This window comes from Squalius cephalus (assembly GCF_949319135.1).
Source record: "Squalius cephalus genome assembly, chromosome: 1".
Classification (NCBI taxonomy): domain Eukaryota; kingdom Metazoa; phylum Chordata; class Actinopteri; order Cypriniformes; family Leuciscidae; genus Squalius; species Squalius cephalus.
The window spans coordinates 58,615,644-58,631,843 of record NC_137122.1 but is presented as its reverse complement, the minus strand read 5'-3'; the positions used below and the strand labels follow the sequence as shown (position 1 = coordinate 58,631,843).

The 16,200-nt window shown below is 38.7% G+C and overlaps 1 protein-coding gene across 1 annotated transcript in view; it reads right to left on the bottom strand.

Moving 5' to 3' along the window:
• The window catches only part of cyth1a (cytohesin 1a), a 63,364-nt gene extending 53,010 nt beyond the window's left edge, over nt 1-10,354 (bottom strand). The window contains exon 1 of the mRNA XM_079888641.1: nt 10,209-10,354. Coding sequence (XP_079744767.1) covers nt 10,209-10,227 — 19 coding nt within the window. The 5' untranslated portion in view covers nt 10,228-10,354. The remainder of the gene's footprint in view (nt 1-10,208) is intronic.
• Between the last annotated feature and the right edge of the window lie 5,846 nt (nt 10,355-16,200).

Genomic DNA, 16,200 nt, shown 5'->3' with positions numbered 1-16,200 from the left:
TTTCCTTATTATTGGCATAAATCTCTCACTTTATCTCTGTCACATGATCTGATGATCTATTGTTATTTTTCTTTCTTCCATTGCATTGGCTTAAAGCAAGGAATATTTCACATATGTGTAAAAATCTTTGACAAACATTTGATTTTCCATGTTGTAAAAGCTGGTATAAGACTCAACAGATGCTTTCTTTACAATGAAATTAAATCTATGATGAAGTTCCCGATGAAGTTAGGAACCGTTCTGGCTCCGCCCACTTTTCCCATCCAATCGTTTCTCAGTCACATTCTTATTCATTCTGAATATCCTAGAAATACATCATATTATGAAAGTAAAATGAGATGAGATGCATTGTGTTGACTTTAATTTTAATATAGTAGAATTCATCTTTTTTTTTATTACATAATTTACATTTAATTATTTAATTTTGATGACATAAAATCAACCTATCCCAAAGAATGTCAGAGAGTAATAAAAGGTCAGATCATGTAGAAATAGCACCTTTATTTTACAGATATGTTCAATTCCTTTCTGTAAAAACTTATTAAATTGTGCACATGTTGTCAGTTCCACTAATATCATGTCTGAGGTTGGCATTGTGATCTAATATTATGTTATAATAAGTACGCTATATAAAGATTGGGTAACATTATATTTTGCAGAGTCCTTGTTACATATGTTACATATACACTGAAAAAAATGATTCATCAAATTTAATCAATTTTTTTATCGTAAGTGGTTGCATTCAACTGATTTTACCTACATTTAAACAAATGCATTAAGTTTAACTTAATCAATTTTAGTTCAACTTAATGCATTTGTTTAAATGTAGGTAAAATCAATTGAATGCAACCACTTACGATAATTTTTTTTATTAAATTCAACGAATATTTTTTTTTCAGTAAATTATGTATAATTACATGCAACTAAACCAAACCAAATCCTACCCTAACACTATAGTAAGTACATGTAGTTAATTACTGTTACTCAGTACTTAAATATATAATTACACTGTATCAATGACACCTTAAAATAAAGTGTAACCAAAGATTGCTTTATGAAATGAAAGGGGAAGAATAGTTCTGAACAGACAAGTTGTGAAATAAAATGTCTTATTTTCACAACTTGTCTACCACAACTATTCTTCCCCTTTCATTAAAGCAATAGCCTGCATATGAACATGCACTGAAATGCAGTGTGCAACTCTGTATGTAACAGCTGGATCACTGATAGAGACACTGTTGTCCTTTAATGTCTTTCTCTTCAATCAACTGTGCCTGCATTACTGCGAATCACCCAGCAGTCGCAATGTCGCATAACTAACACGTTACATGCCTCGGCCAATTACCGTTCAGACTGTCTTTCTGTCAATCACAGTCAAGAGAGTGAAAAATCACGAGTACAGCGAGAAAAAGAAAGACGCTGAGGGACAAAAGTCTCTTGCGTGAGCTGCAAAGTCAGGGAACTGAAATGCTGCTGCTGCACGTCAAACACAACAGACTGTCTGTCAACTCAGCAGCTCTGCTCACATCCGACCTTCACCTCCCTCTGAGCTGACTCAATTTAGACAAAAAATGTCAGATAGAACGTTATAATTCCAAAGTGACTAATATATTTAGCTGTTTTTCCTTATTATTGGCAGACAGTGCAGGTTAATCTCTCACTCTCTATGTCTGTCACACATATATGATGATCCATTGCTATTTTCCTTTCTCCCATTTTGGTCTTTCACAAAATCTTACACAAATGTTGGATTTTCTATGTCGTAAAAGTAGTTATCAACAGATGTTTTCTTTATGATTCAGTTCAAACTATGATGAAGTTACCAATACAGTTATGAAAAAACTTGCATTTGCAAAATCATTTCACAATCACAACTGGGCATAACTAGAACCCCCTTTTATTAAAGCTTTTATTCCGATCCATGATTAGACTGCAAACCACAATTGATGTTTCCAAGTTAGTCAAGAGTGCGGGAACTTTGGATATACACTACCCCATTCAATTTTTTCTATCCCAGGTCATCTCAAATTCGTTGCTAAATCACAACATCATCTATGCATTAATGTTTCTATTTATTTACCCCCCCTCCCTCCCTCCCTCCCTATTTTTCCTTTATTTTTCCTTTATTTTTCCTATATTCCTTTCAGTATTCTGTAAATGCTGATGAAATGCAGCAGAAGACACTTAAATTATGCTACAATGCTGCCCCTCAGAGGCCATGAAGTGTCAAAACTACTGCTGAGAGTCATTCAATTGTTAGGGAATTTTCTTTGGTAATCTCCTCAGATCAATTTCATACTGAAGCCTTTCCTTGGAGCCTTTCCAGGTCCCATTTGTTTTAATAAACACAATCATACAAAACATTCAGACCTGATCTCTCATCTTCCTCCTTTGTCAAACTGTTTCTGATGACATTCATGGGCCCCTTCAATGATTTTTATCCCAAATACTATCCTTCCAGTCTTTTATCTCACCAAAAAAAAAGATAATTTCAGGTGTTCTCTTTAGCCACAGTGCTGAAAAAATGGGATAATTATTAAAAAAGTTAAAAAAAAAAGTTATTTCTGTCAAATGAAGCAATACCAGATACTGAACACAATATTGTTCCCTTTGTGTCACTTACTTGGGAGCCTTAAACACCTCTGACATTTTCGTAAAAGGCCATTGGAATTGACGTGTGGAGTTTGCATGCCAGGCCACGCCCCTGGACATACAGGTATATAAGGCGGCCACCCTGCATCACACACTTCAGCTTTGTTCTTCGGAGCCTTCATGAGAAGCTATTTCCATTCACCTTGAAACTGCTGCTGGAACCAGAGCACACATCAGCGGTCTCTCTCAGCGTTGGCACAGATAAGTGAAGGGAGTTCCCCTGTGTGCATCAGTGGCTTTCTGAAAGAGGCAAATTTCCTTAGAGGAGTGAATTCCTCTAAAAGAGCTTCACGACGGATACGTCTTTTTAAAGGCCGTGTCCTTCTAGATGCCCTTCTTTCTCCCTCAGATGGGCAATAGCTCTGTCTTCACTGTATGGGCCGCTCTCATGATGAAACAGCGTTTGTGGATGTATCCTGCTCTCGCTGCGAGAGGGAACATTGGGAACATTGCAGTCGCAACTTTCGTACTTTTACAAAAGTCTCCTCAGCTGCTTCCCGTCCTGGTCCTTCTACCTCCGGGTACGAGGCCTCAGTGGCGAGCAATGAGGTTGATCTGGGGTTTCCAATAATTCGCCATGAGTAACAAGGGATGCAAAGCCTCCCAACATGGCTTCCCCTGCCAGAAAAAACTGCCCACTTCGGGTACACCGGGGATCATTCCATTGGTGCCGCTAGTACAGAGTCTGGACAAGCGCTTCCCAGTCCTTCATGCTGGCTCATCAGAACGATCCAGTTTGGCTGTGCGATTCAGTTTTTCAGGCGCCTGCCCAGGTCCAACAGAATGCTTTCTACCTCATTACGAGCCGAGAACACATCAGTCCTCTGGGCGGAGATCGCTGTCCCTCCTAGTGAAGGACGTGATAGAGCCTGTCCCTCCGGCTGAGATGAAGAAAGGGTCTGGCCCTGTACAGGCTCCCGTTCAAGTTGCTCATACAGAGACACATCCTCTCATGTGTTCAACACCAAGATTTGCGGCAATAGTATGCATAATTTCATGTTTTAATCCTTCCTTAGCACAGACCGCTTCTAGGTCCCTCCTTTTGGTTTGTCCCTTTCTCCTCACATCTTCACAAAGGTCGCAGAGGGCATTCGCATACTCAACTACCTTGGAGACTGGCTAATGCTAACCCACTCACAAGATTTGTTATGTGCACACAGGGACCTGGAGAGTTGGGAGAGTTGAGAGTTGATTGAGATTTGGACTCAATCACCATGAAAGCATGTCTTTCATAAGACTGTGCATAGTCAGTGCTGAATTGCTTGAGACTGTTTAAGAACGTACCACTGAAATACCACAGTTACAAAGCTGGGGTTGATGCATATGAGACCTCTTCAGCATTGAAAGCACTCATCATGTGGCCATCACACCGGTTTGTCACCATTTATTCAGCCCTTTGTCGGACCCAAGTGCCAAGTACCCCAAGAACAAGTGTCCAGTCGTGTTGTTGTCACAACAGATGCCTCCAGGACAGGGTGGAGCGCTGCATGCATACCCTCTTGGGATCTTTCTCTGGTCTCACAGGCTTTACAGAAATATACCTGTAAGCCCTTACAATCAGTTGAGCTTCGTGGCCTCTCTTTAAAGACGGTCCTCCTGATTGCACTCACCTCTGTCAAGAGGGTGGGCCGACCTACAAGCCAAGTCAAGTCACCTTTATTTATATAGCACTTTATAGAATACAGTTAGTTTCAGAGCAGCTTTACAGTGATAACAGGAAAATTATGTATTTTGGCTTTGTTGATTCAGTTCCACTGTAAAGATCAATAAATAAATTAGTTTATTTAATCTATTAAGCATTTCTGCAAAAAATTGTCATTATCCAGCTCAGTTCAGTTCTCATACAACAGCGTCAGTACAGTCAGATCAATAATATTGTTGACTATTAAGCGAGAGGGCACAAGCCTTCTCCATTAGTGAATCATGCCTGTAATTTAGCCGGCATACTGTCAAGTTGTCCTGAGACCCCGGCCTGGATATGTGTCCAAAGTTCTCACTACTCCCTACAGGGACCAAGTGGTGAACTTGCAAACAATCCCTCCTGATGAGGGATGTCCCTGTTGTGTCTGTTGTACGCATATACCTGGACCATATGCAGAGCTTCAGGAATTCTGAGTAGCTCTCTGACTGCTTCGAGGATCAGCAGAAGGGGAAGGCTGACTCCAAACAGAGACTGTCCCACTCGATCGTGGATGTCATTCCCTGGGCTTATCACACCAACCAAGGTGTATCGTGCCCATTGGGAGTGAGAGCTCACTACACTAGGAGTATCGCAGCCACGTCGCCTATCTCTGTCACCAGTTGCTGTCAAGCCGCTGTGAACCCTTGGGGTTGATGCATATGAGACTGTTTCAGCATTGCCTTCAAGCTCGTCAGGTGGAGCCCACCACAGAGACTCTCCCTATGTAGTACTCCATACTGGTGAGTCCATAGGATGTATTTTCCACATAATAACTTCCCCCTTGGGGTAGGATGAGGTCTCCATAGTGTTTCTTTATCAATGAGAAGGAGAACGCTTCTCAACGTTAACAACCAGGTGTACTCATGTCGTAAAAATAATAATAAAAAAAAAAACTCAGAAGAGTGTGGCCTGAGTGACCTCTCCCTGTAGAGGAGGAGGACCCCTTCTTAGGGAGACCTGAGGTCATTAACCCTGAGTGTCGGAAGATTGCGAGTTAGCATAGCTGCACTTGCTGTTAGCACGAGGAGGCTTGCCCGCATCTGCACCGTGACACAGTTCAGTACTACTGACATTTAGGATATGGACTCCTGGTGTCTTTCATTCGACACAACGTTGAAGTGAGCGACAGAAAGTTACTGTTATGTTATGAAAGTTATCTCGGTTACTGGTGTAACTTCCATTCCCTGATGGAGGGGAATGAGACGTTGTGTCTCTCCTGCCACAACTTGAAATGTCGCAGAGGGGTTGTGATGCCGTCTTGGCTACTCAGAACAAACCTGAAGTGTGTGATGCACACTGGCCGCCTTATATACCCATGTGTCTGAGGGCGTGGCCAGGCATGCAAATTCCACACGCCAATTCCAATGGCATTTTCTGAAAACATCAGAGGTGTTTGGGGTTCCCAAGTATGCCCCCTAGTGTCTCTCATTTGACATAATGTATCTTTCTCTTTCCAATTCCTTGATATTTTTGATGAATAAAATAAGTGAAATTTAAACTTTTTAAAAATATTTCAACACCCATCAATACTACTGAAATAAAGCTCCAGTGTTAAGAATGCCAACAAATATCATGGGGTGCACTTATTTTTTCACAGCACTGTACATAAATCAAAAAACAATTTTAAATGATTAAATGTTAGATCAATCATACAAGCAGCTGTCTACAAAAACACTGTAGTGGTTGTTGTTGCTAATTTGTAATTGGGGTTGACTTTATTAAAATATAAATAAATAAAATAAATATTGATAAAGTATGAAAATAATTATAGCATTCTGGTAAATTGTATTCTTCCATAATGGTCAATAAAATTAAAGTTAATCTCTAATCTTGATTATTAATATAATGCAGTGGTGCTGTAAATGGCCAATATGTCATATGACAACATGTTTGTGATTAATTCATATCAAAAGAAATTAAATAAACCATTAAATCTATACTGCAGTCTCAGTTTTCTACTTTACATTGAAATTATAATTCTGATTCTGTTTTTTTCTACCTCAGTTCAAATTCAGGATCTGTATTGTATTGTCGAAGGCAGGCTGAATTTATGGCACATAAAACTGGCAGGAAAAGAATCAGCTCGAGTCTTTCTGTCAAAGGCAGAGATGTGATATGCAGCGCTAAAGCACCTCCTACGCCTCCTGTCCTCCTCTCCGCAGATCTGTGAACACAGAGAGAGCAGCGGAAAACTGCACACAAGCTCACATTCTGACATGCCTTAAGACAATTATAGCCTTATAGAATTGTATGTTTTGTATTGAACTTTCATATTTTCATAAATAAGCAGTAAGTATATGTGTGTCTGATCTCTGACCTGGCGCATCATGTGAGTTCAGAAACGTCACTGCAGAGGCACAAAATTAACACAGGTTTAGAGCAACTTGATGGTGAGTAATTGTTCATATATGGAAAGTGTGAGAATGTTCATTTGTTTTATGGAAATGTTGGTTTCAGTTGGTATTTCACACATCTGAAGAGTCTGACAGGATTAAACTATAAATAAAGGCTGTGAAATGTTGACTCGTTCTGCATGTGTTTGTGAGTTTATCAGGTGTCATGTTGAACTGTTCGTGTGGGTGGAAGAGAGCTCTCGGGTGGCCAGAGCTTCACGCTTTCGGCCCACAACTGTTCAAATACCTACAAAAGCAGCTCATAAACTCTCACTGATGCTGGTTTAGATGTAACATCTGGATTTAAAGCTCAAACATCTTCCAGAGCCTGTGCGATCAAGAGAAGAGCTGATCCTGAGTCAGTGTGATCTGAGATTGTAGTATTGAGCTCTAGTATTGAGTTACAACACTGACCCGACGGCATATATACAGCTATATGTATACTGCTCAACGTCAGTGAGTAAACAGTTGTGCAATGAGAAACCAGATCAGACAGAAACACACTCGTGCTTCAGATTTTTAATCACTTTTCATCAGTAACCTTACACTGATTCATTTCAACTAATAGACTCACATTAATTTTGTGGTTCACATCAGGTTTTGATGTTCTGAGTATTTATGAAATGACACACACATACTCTGAATAAGTTTTGTAAGTCAAAAGAAGCAAATTAATAAATGTAAATAAACATAAATTGAAAACTCAACACGCAACATTTGGCATGAAGTGCACTATTTGGCTCTAGTGAGTTCAGCTTATAGAAAGCATGATCCTATTGAAGGGACTGGACAAAGGGGTTATTAACGGAATAAATCAGATTTAATTTACAGACATTTATACATTTTCTGAAGAGGACTGAACAGGCAGGCATAAGTTGTCATAGCAGTGTGTGTGTGGGTGTTGATATGTGGTTGCCAATTATTCAGGGCGGTTGCTTGAGGTTCTCTTATTTGTCTCCTTCAACATAAGTCTATAGGAGTTTTTCTATTGTTTCATCACACTAGCAAGATTCTCTCAGTTCACTATCAATCAAGCTAACTGCAATAAACCATGTGATTTCCTTTAAGAGGCAAATCATATCCTGTAACAGGCACTTGCCACACTTTTCTATTCTGGGATGAATTCTGCTCTCAGCAAACTGAACAATGAATAATTGAGAAGAGAAAGTCTTTCCATCTCACTGAGCATCATAAAACAGCACACACTATCCTGAAGAAGAGCATTTTGAAGCTGGTCAATTTCGTCATTACCAAAATATTCCACAATTCTATAAAACTACTATAAAGTAAATTGTATTTTATGTTTACTCAAAGTTTCACTGTGAGTTTTCAGATGAAAGATGAAAGAATGGAAGTGAAGATCTAAACTGATCCAAACACACATGCTGAGATGATGCAATCTAAGATGTACAAGACTAAGGATTGACATTGTATACTGTACTTTTATAAGTGAAACCAAAGCTGTGTTAGAAATTGCCCCTATTTCATATTTCTACTAATGGGTGCCCCCCAAAAAGTTTCAGAAGTAATTAAAAGTTGCCCCCCTTTCAATATTTATCAACAACAATATTGTGGTCAAAAAATGCATTTGAATTATAATGAATATGTCAATGTGTACAAAACAGCAATGAATATTAATACCTGGAAACGAAAATAGAATAATCCCCCTATAACGACGTGACGTCTCATGTAACATTGCCATAAAGCATTAGCGTTGATATTGGCGTAGCATACTGTGTAAAAATAGCATGTAAACACGGAAACTTGTGTGATTCGTTACTGTTTTGTACAGTTAAGTACACGTTTTTATCGTGCTATTGCTTCTGGCTTTTGTTTTGTATGCTCACCATTGGCAGATTTTTTAAATGGTTCAAGAGGGCAAGTAACCTACTCAGCAAAGTTGTTAGTTACATTTCCAGATACAAGTCTGCACGTAGGCTCTAAATTAATGTTATAAAGGTAGTAAAGCCAAGATGCCAAACAAAGGACAATAATATGACACGTAAATAATCCAGCGCCAGCACCTGGTTGACATCTCAAAGTACAATAGGTGGCGGTATTGCATTATAACGCTGCCATTTGTCATAAAACAGAAGACGACACAGCGCGAGAATATGACTCGTTAGACTCGTCGATCAAAAGTACACGGAAAAGGGGTCAAAACCACCAACTGGTTCACCCACCTCCGCGTCCATCTTCCTGCAGATTTCGCCACTATATAGAGAGTAAGTTGCAATTATTTTGCAAGTCCTGAAATGGGAAATGGCACATTAACCTGACAACTGCTGACGCCTCTCATCCCTTGAGGCTTTTAGTCAAAAAGTGTGCTCATTCGGATAAAAACTTGTTGTTTATTTCATACTGTATATTTAGAGAGGAATATTTTTGTTGTATTTGTATCCAAAATAGGGCAATATGAGCTTTATGGAACGCTAAACTCTCACACATAATTCGTTTTAATAAAGGCTTTCTGAAGCGAAGCCATGTGTTTATGTAAGACAAATATCCATATTTATAACTTTTGAAACTGCAATCACTAGCTTCCGGTAACGTCCGTCCGCGCATTACGAGAAAGTTGAGTTCCGACGCATGACGTAGGATGTAGGAGTAGCGTATAAGCTTAGGTGAGAGTAGACACCTCACCAAACATATAGGGCTGGGCAACAAACTCAAGCTCCTCCCACATTTCTCTTTAAAAATTTGCATTTCTAATTCGTGAACAGTGTTTTATTTTTCTCTATCTTCTGTGCCTCCTCGTTCCTCAATACATCATGCGTTGAGTCAGGGCTTCTCTTGCTCTTTGGCTGGAACTTCGGAAGCCAGTGATTTTAGTTTAAAAAGTTATAAATATGGATATGTTTTATTAATTAATCTTTATTAATCCATCTGAAGCTGTATGGATTACTTTTATGATGGATGGATGCGCTTTTTTTGGGCTTTAAAATCTCAGTTACTTTTCACTCCCATTATAAAGCTGGGAAGAGCCAGGCTGTTTTTTAATATAACTCCGAACGTGTTTGGCTGAAAGAAGAAAGTCATATACACCTAGGATGGCTTGAGGGTTGAGTACATTATGGGATATTCTTCATTTTTGGGTGAACGAACCTCTTTTAAATATAAAACTGAGGCACATCACTCTATACCCTGCTGTTCACATTGAAAATTACGCTTCACATTATTAAGGTAAGGAACGCGAGCTGATGCAGAATGATCTGACGGCTGCGCGCTGTAAGTCTAAAGGACCTGTTTGAGACATGCCCAAAACTCATAACATTCGAATCCTCCCAAGATGTCAGTGTTTACCACGCAAACAATGCATGTGGACTCAACATCACAGGACTGCGATTCAATAAATGTTTCAAGAAACACGCAACATGTAGGCTACAGTATTTCCTCCATGATGTAAATCACAGCCTTGCACGTGCAATGCCATTTTTATCACTTTAGGCATGATGAAGCAGATATTCAAGCGTGTGTCCTACCGTAGCTCTCCTCATCCATCTTCAGCTGACAGACACTGACGCAGGAACAGTGAAGGAGCGTCAACAATAATGTGGAGGGATCCAGCTACTCTCCTCTGTCTAGCCCATGCAGTCTCTCTCTCTCTCTCTCTCTCTCTCTCTCTCTCTCTCTGCTGCAGCTCTGCTGCTGTTCAGCCTCAGACCGACTCCTCCTCAACAGATGAGATGACGTCACTCACAGCATGTGCGCGAGAGCATGGCTATCAGACTGTCATACATGTTGAATACCTCCAGTGGTGCTGGAATAAATATTTAGACAAAACAATTAGGTGCAAACCAAAGCTTCAGCTCTCAGACTGGGAATATTCTTGCTGTGAGGAAACTGTCTTGGTCACACTGAGCTGATGTGAACATAATGAGCTCTAAAATATTAGGCTACTTTTAAAAGAACTTTAAAATATGAATAATATATTTACATTATGTCCATTAATGGATGAATGCGAGTTGTGTTAAGCAAGTTGTCAGGCTGGTTGGCTGTTCAAAGGTTTTGGTTATACTCTAGTTTATAGCGTAAGAGGGTAGCAACAAACAGAAAATGTATATAACATATATGACATATATAACATGCTATAACATATTTAAAACACTTTTACGCCAAATTTTGCCCTAATGACTTTATAGGTTATTTCAACCTGATATTTCATGAGCTGAACTGTGGAATGTTCAGCTCATGAAAAATGGGGGCAAAAATAAAAGTGTTGCGTTTATAATTTTGTTCAGTGTATATACTGGCCCTGATAATCAGCATATTTACTTCCCACTAGCTCCGTTTCTGTAAATCAGTTATGATGAATGAATGACTCTCTCACCCGTTGCTTTGGTCTTCGTCAACAGCCGCTTGCATCTCCTGCTGGTGAGCCGACTAACAGCAGATGGAGTTCATGCATCGGTAATCTACTGTTATTCCTGCAGTTGCCAGACGTGCAATGTTGAATTTTCTTATGAAATTGAACCACTGAATTTGTGGAGGCGAATATTCAGGCAGAATGGACTCCAATAAGTTTTGCCAATAAGCTCCCAGACACTTTCTCCCTTTTTTATCACTCCTACTTTATAAAGACTTATAGATGCTCTAAAATAGGAACTCTTTTTATCCATTTGGATTTAATGCACATATTGTAAATACTCAGTTATCAGAATATTGACAGGTATTTTCTCCAGGGTTTGGTCTCTTGTTGACTTTCCTCCTTAATAATACACTGTAATTTAATATTTTATTATATATATATATATATATATACAGTACTGTGCAAAAGTCTTAGGCATGTTAAAATCCAAACCAAAAAAAAAAAAAAAACGATTTTAAGTCAGTTATTTATATGTTTTGCTGTAGTGTGTCAATAGGAAATATCAGTTTACATTTCCAAACATTATTTTTGCCATTAATTGTAATAATCCAGTGAGATTTCTGTATGCACAAGGACTCTGACAACAGCCGGTATGATCTGAACCTTCCTGCAAAGCTACAGTACTGTGAAAAGTACTGGCACTTGTGTTAAAATGCTGTAAAGTGAGAATGCTTTCAAAAATAAAATCACAAATTGAAAGTATTTATGATTTAACTTCTATTAACTAATTCAAATCAATATATGGTGTAACGACCCTTTGTGTTTAAAACGCCTTTTGTCCAGGTACACTTGCGCATAGTTTTTCAGGTATCTTTGCAGGAAGGTTTCTTCAAGCGTCTCGGAGACCTTCCCGCAGTTCTTCTGGATTTAGTCTGTCTCAGTTTCTTCTGTTTCTTCATGTAATCACAGACGGACTCGATGATGGTGAGATCAGATCATACCGGCTGTTGTCAGACTCCTTGTGCATACACACATCTCACTGGATTATTACAATTAATGGCAAAAAGAATGTTTGGAAATGTAAACTGATATTTCCTACTGACACACTACAGCAAAAGATATAAATAACTGACTTAAAACCTTTTTTTTTTTTTGGACTTTTTGACCTAAGACTTTTGCAAAGTAGGCCTACTGTATATATATATATATATATATATATATATATATATATATATATATATATATATATATATATATATACAGGGTGCGATTTGTGAAAAAAACAGAGGGGGGGATGTTTCGAAAAAAAAAAATTATTTATAAAAATAAATCATGAGAACATGAACTTCATTCACTGCATTTGCTTCTCTGGGGTGCGTTTCCCGTACAACTAGTTCGCTGCTTAACTACCATAGTACGATGCATCGTTGGAGAAATCAACTAGCCAGTCACGACTGTTTCCCGAAACCGTCTGTCGCAAAGTATCGTTCAACCACGTTGGTTTATGACGTCTCGCACGTGGTGGACTAATAACTTATTTTAATTCATCTGTTTGAGATCGAATTAACGCTAGATTTTGTCATATAAGTTACAGACATGGCATCTAAAGACCATTTCTAATTTTTCTCTGTTATTTTGCTTTATTACCAGACTCAATATTTGGCTCGTTCTTACATAGTAGAGCACGTTCGCACATGCGCAGTCTTCAAAAACGGTGCTTTAAATCTCTTGACAAACTAAAAGACGTAAATTACATTTATGTATTCTAAATAAATAACACGGGTCCTACTGAATGTCAGCTTGCTTATTTTGCTAAAGATAAGGATTTATTCAGTCTACATCTCATGTAAACTAGAAACTATGCTTCTAACGAGCTGTCGTTCCAACCACACAAGTTTGCGATGCTGTTTGCGAACGTTCGTTGGAACGATGGTTTCGGGAAAGACCAAATCGTTGAACTATGCTGATAACGACGGAACTTGCGACCATAGTTGGCTAATGATGCTTTCGGGAAACGCACCCCTGGACCCTTTTCATTGTTCCCAGCTAGCTAGCTAGTTTTCGCGCTGAAAAAATACATAAATATTTGTACTTGGTGGCATTCTGAAAAGCCGTACATGGATCAAAGCTAATGGACAGGATCAGATAAATCAGAGCTTAGATTCTCTGGCCGAGCCCGAACTTCACCCGGGCCTGGCCCTTGATCGAGCACTTGTGTTACAAAATGCAACACGTCACGTGTCATGCTCAGCGAGCGTCTCCTCCACTCGCACGCATCACACCGGCCCGGGATTATAAACTTTAAAAATATTTATTTTGTTTAAAAATTATTCTATATTCTAAAACCTTGTTGAATTAAATTAGAGTTGTAGCCTACTTGGCCATCCAAAGTTCATTCTTGTTCATTTTCTGTGTTCATCATTGTTCACTTTTTTTTTTTTTTTTTTTTTTTTTTTTTTTTTTACGTTTCTTCATTCGGACCCATTTGCGATCCATTTCATTCTGAATAAACAAACAAGGCAGTTTACATGATTTGTCCTGGTTGCATTATTCATTAAGATAATAATTAATAAATGCACGCTCAATTACCCGTGAACTTGATAAATGTATATGTTTTACTATGCACAATTGCCTTTCAACTTCTGCCTTTCAGATTCTGTAGGCCTATGTGTTGTAGCCATTAAATAAGCTAATTTAGTTTAATATTTGTTAAAATATTATAATGTTGTTTTTTTTTTCCATCTATGTTGATTTATGAAAAGTGAACAGCACGAGTAAGATAAGATGTGCAGTATATCAGGAGACTTGTCAGACTAGTCAGACATGATTTTGACCACTTCATTAAGTTTTGTTTTGCAGAAAGCCTTTCTTTAAAGTGAATTTCGTTTTGTATAAATTGTATCTTAATTTTAATACATGTTTCATCAACGAATTGCATGTATTTAATAAATAAGAAGCAAATATAGCAGACAATAGGCTATAATCATGGAGGCGCGCCGCGGTCACTTGCACTGCACGTTAACTGGAGTGCATCTCATCATAAATTAACAGAGAATATTAAGAAATAGGCTATATCTAAAGAAAGCTTGAAATGTCTTTAAACGAAACAATTCTAAACGAAAAGAAATATGCAACACTCTGATGTAATCCATGCATTTCTCCATATATGCGCATTCACGGAGATGGCGATCGTCAACTTCATCTTTGCTTCATCTCTCCTTCCCTGGCGCCACGTACCCCTGGTTATAACGGCCCACGTATTTAAAAAATGGTCGTGTTTAAATCGGGCTCGGGCTCATGATTACAGTTAATGTGTCGGGCCGGACCGACAAAGTCAATTCGCCTCACTCGGGCTTCGCGATACCGCGCCGCGCGAAACGCCTTCGCGCCGCAGGACCTCTAGACTCGCGTAAACGCGTCTTTACATTGATTGAAATCACTCGCGCCAGACACTCAGAAGTGAGTGAGTAATAAAAAAAAACTTTGCTTTAGCCTCAATTGAGTAAAACACCGTGTGTAACTTCGGCCATTCTCAGTGGTGTGACTGGGACACTAACTCTGCTCGTCATCATAGAAACAGATAATCAGATTGTGATGTTTATTCCCGCTTAAGTAATATGTTGATATGCGGCGTAAAAAAGACCTGCAACCGTCTCGCAAGTGTTGATAGGCTATTACTCGTGAGGTGTAACCAGCGCCGTGGGCGGGACATTGAGATTGAGCAAGTCTGCAGAGTGGTGATTACAGAGAGGCTGCGGAGCCAGCCAAAGTAGCGCATTTTTAAATAAAATGGACTTTAATCAAACCACGGATCCGTCACCCGTGATAAGTTTTGTGATCCGCCTCGCCACTATGTAGTAGCACTGATCACTTTGAGGGGGGGATAAATTTATCCCCACCGGGGATAAAAATAAGTAAGCAGAGGCAGGGATACATTGACCAGAAAGGGGGAAATCCCACGCATCCCCCCCGGCAAATCGCACCCTGTATATATATATATATATATATTTATTTATTCTATTTTTTTACCTCCTGTTTAAGGCATTAATCCTACATTAATCCGGATACATTTGAAAATGGCGTTTTCGTTAACACAGTCTTGGGGTGAGACCGGGCTGTTTTCGTTTATAAACGCTCTCTGTCCACCACACTAGCGTTTTCGGGTGTTTTCAGTCGTGTGGATGAGAAACTTTTGAAAAACGCATGAAAACACTAAATTCACCTTTACTGCGCATGCGTAAAACCCCACAAAAGATCACTGATATGATTCAGATGGAAAAATAAATAATGAAGTTATCGCGCAATACTTCTGACAGGATAATTTTATTTAGTAAAATATCTCACCGGTCCAGGGGTGCGTTTCCCGAAAGCATCGTTGGCCAACTATGGTCGCAAGTTCCGTCGTTACCAATAGAGTTCAATGGACATTGCGATGAACTTGCGACCATAGTTGGCCAACGATGCTTTCGGGAAACGCACCCCAGGTCGCACGGAGTCATGTTTGGTCTAAAACGCGACTGCTCTCATGTATTGCCGCAGGACAGCAAATGTGAGTAAATTCTGTCATCTTTGCAGGACTGTGATATAAAGAGTGTGGAATGTAGGATATTTTAAGCAGCAGTGTGAAAGTGAATAGCACATAACAGGCACAATACTGGTAATAAACATGAATATCTATTGGTAAAATATGCGTCACATGACTAAATTTACGTCATCATTTTTAAATACCACAGGTTTCACAGTCCACACTACAACGCGAAAACGGCGTTTTCAAATGTATCCACTTTGGTATGAAGGACTAAAAATGACAGAACGAAAAATAAATAAATAAATAAATAAAAGTAGAAATAAATAAATAAATGCAGAAATAATAGTAAAAATAAATACATTTTGGTAATATAAATGGCTATTTCTGTATTTTTACATGTATTTATTTATTTATTTATTTATTTATGCATTTCTATATGTATTTATTTATGTATTTATACATTTATTTATTCCTACATTTATACATTTCTGTATTTCCACATTTCTACATTTATTTATTTCTGTATTTCCACATTTCTACATTTATTTATTTCTGTATTTCCACATTTCTACATTTATTTTTCCCTGTGCATGTATGCTAATTGACCAATGGCTAAGCCACGCCCCCAAACGCGATG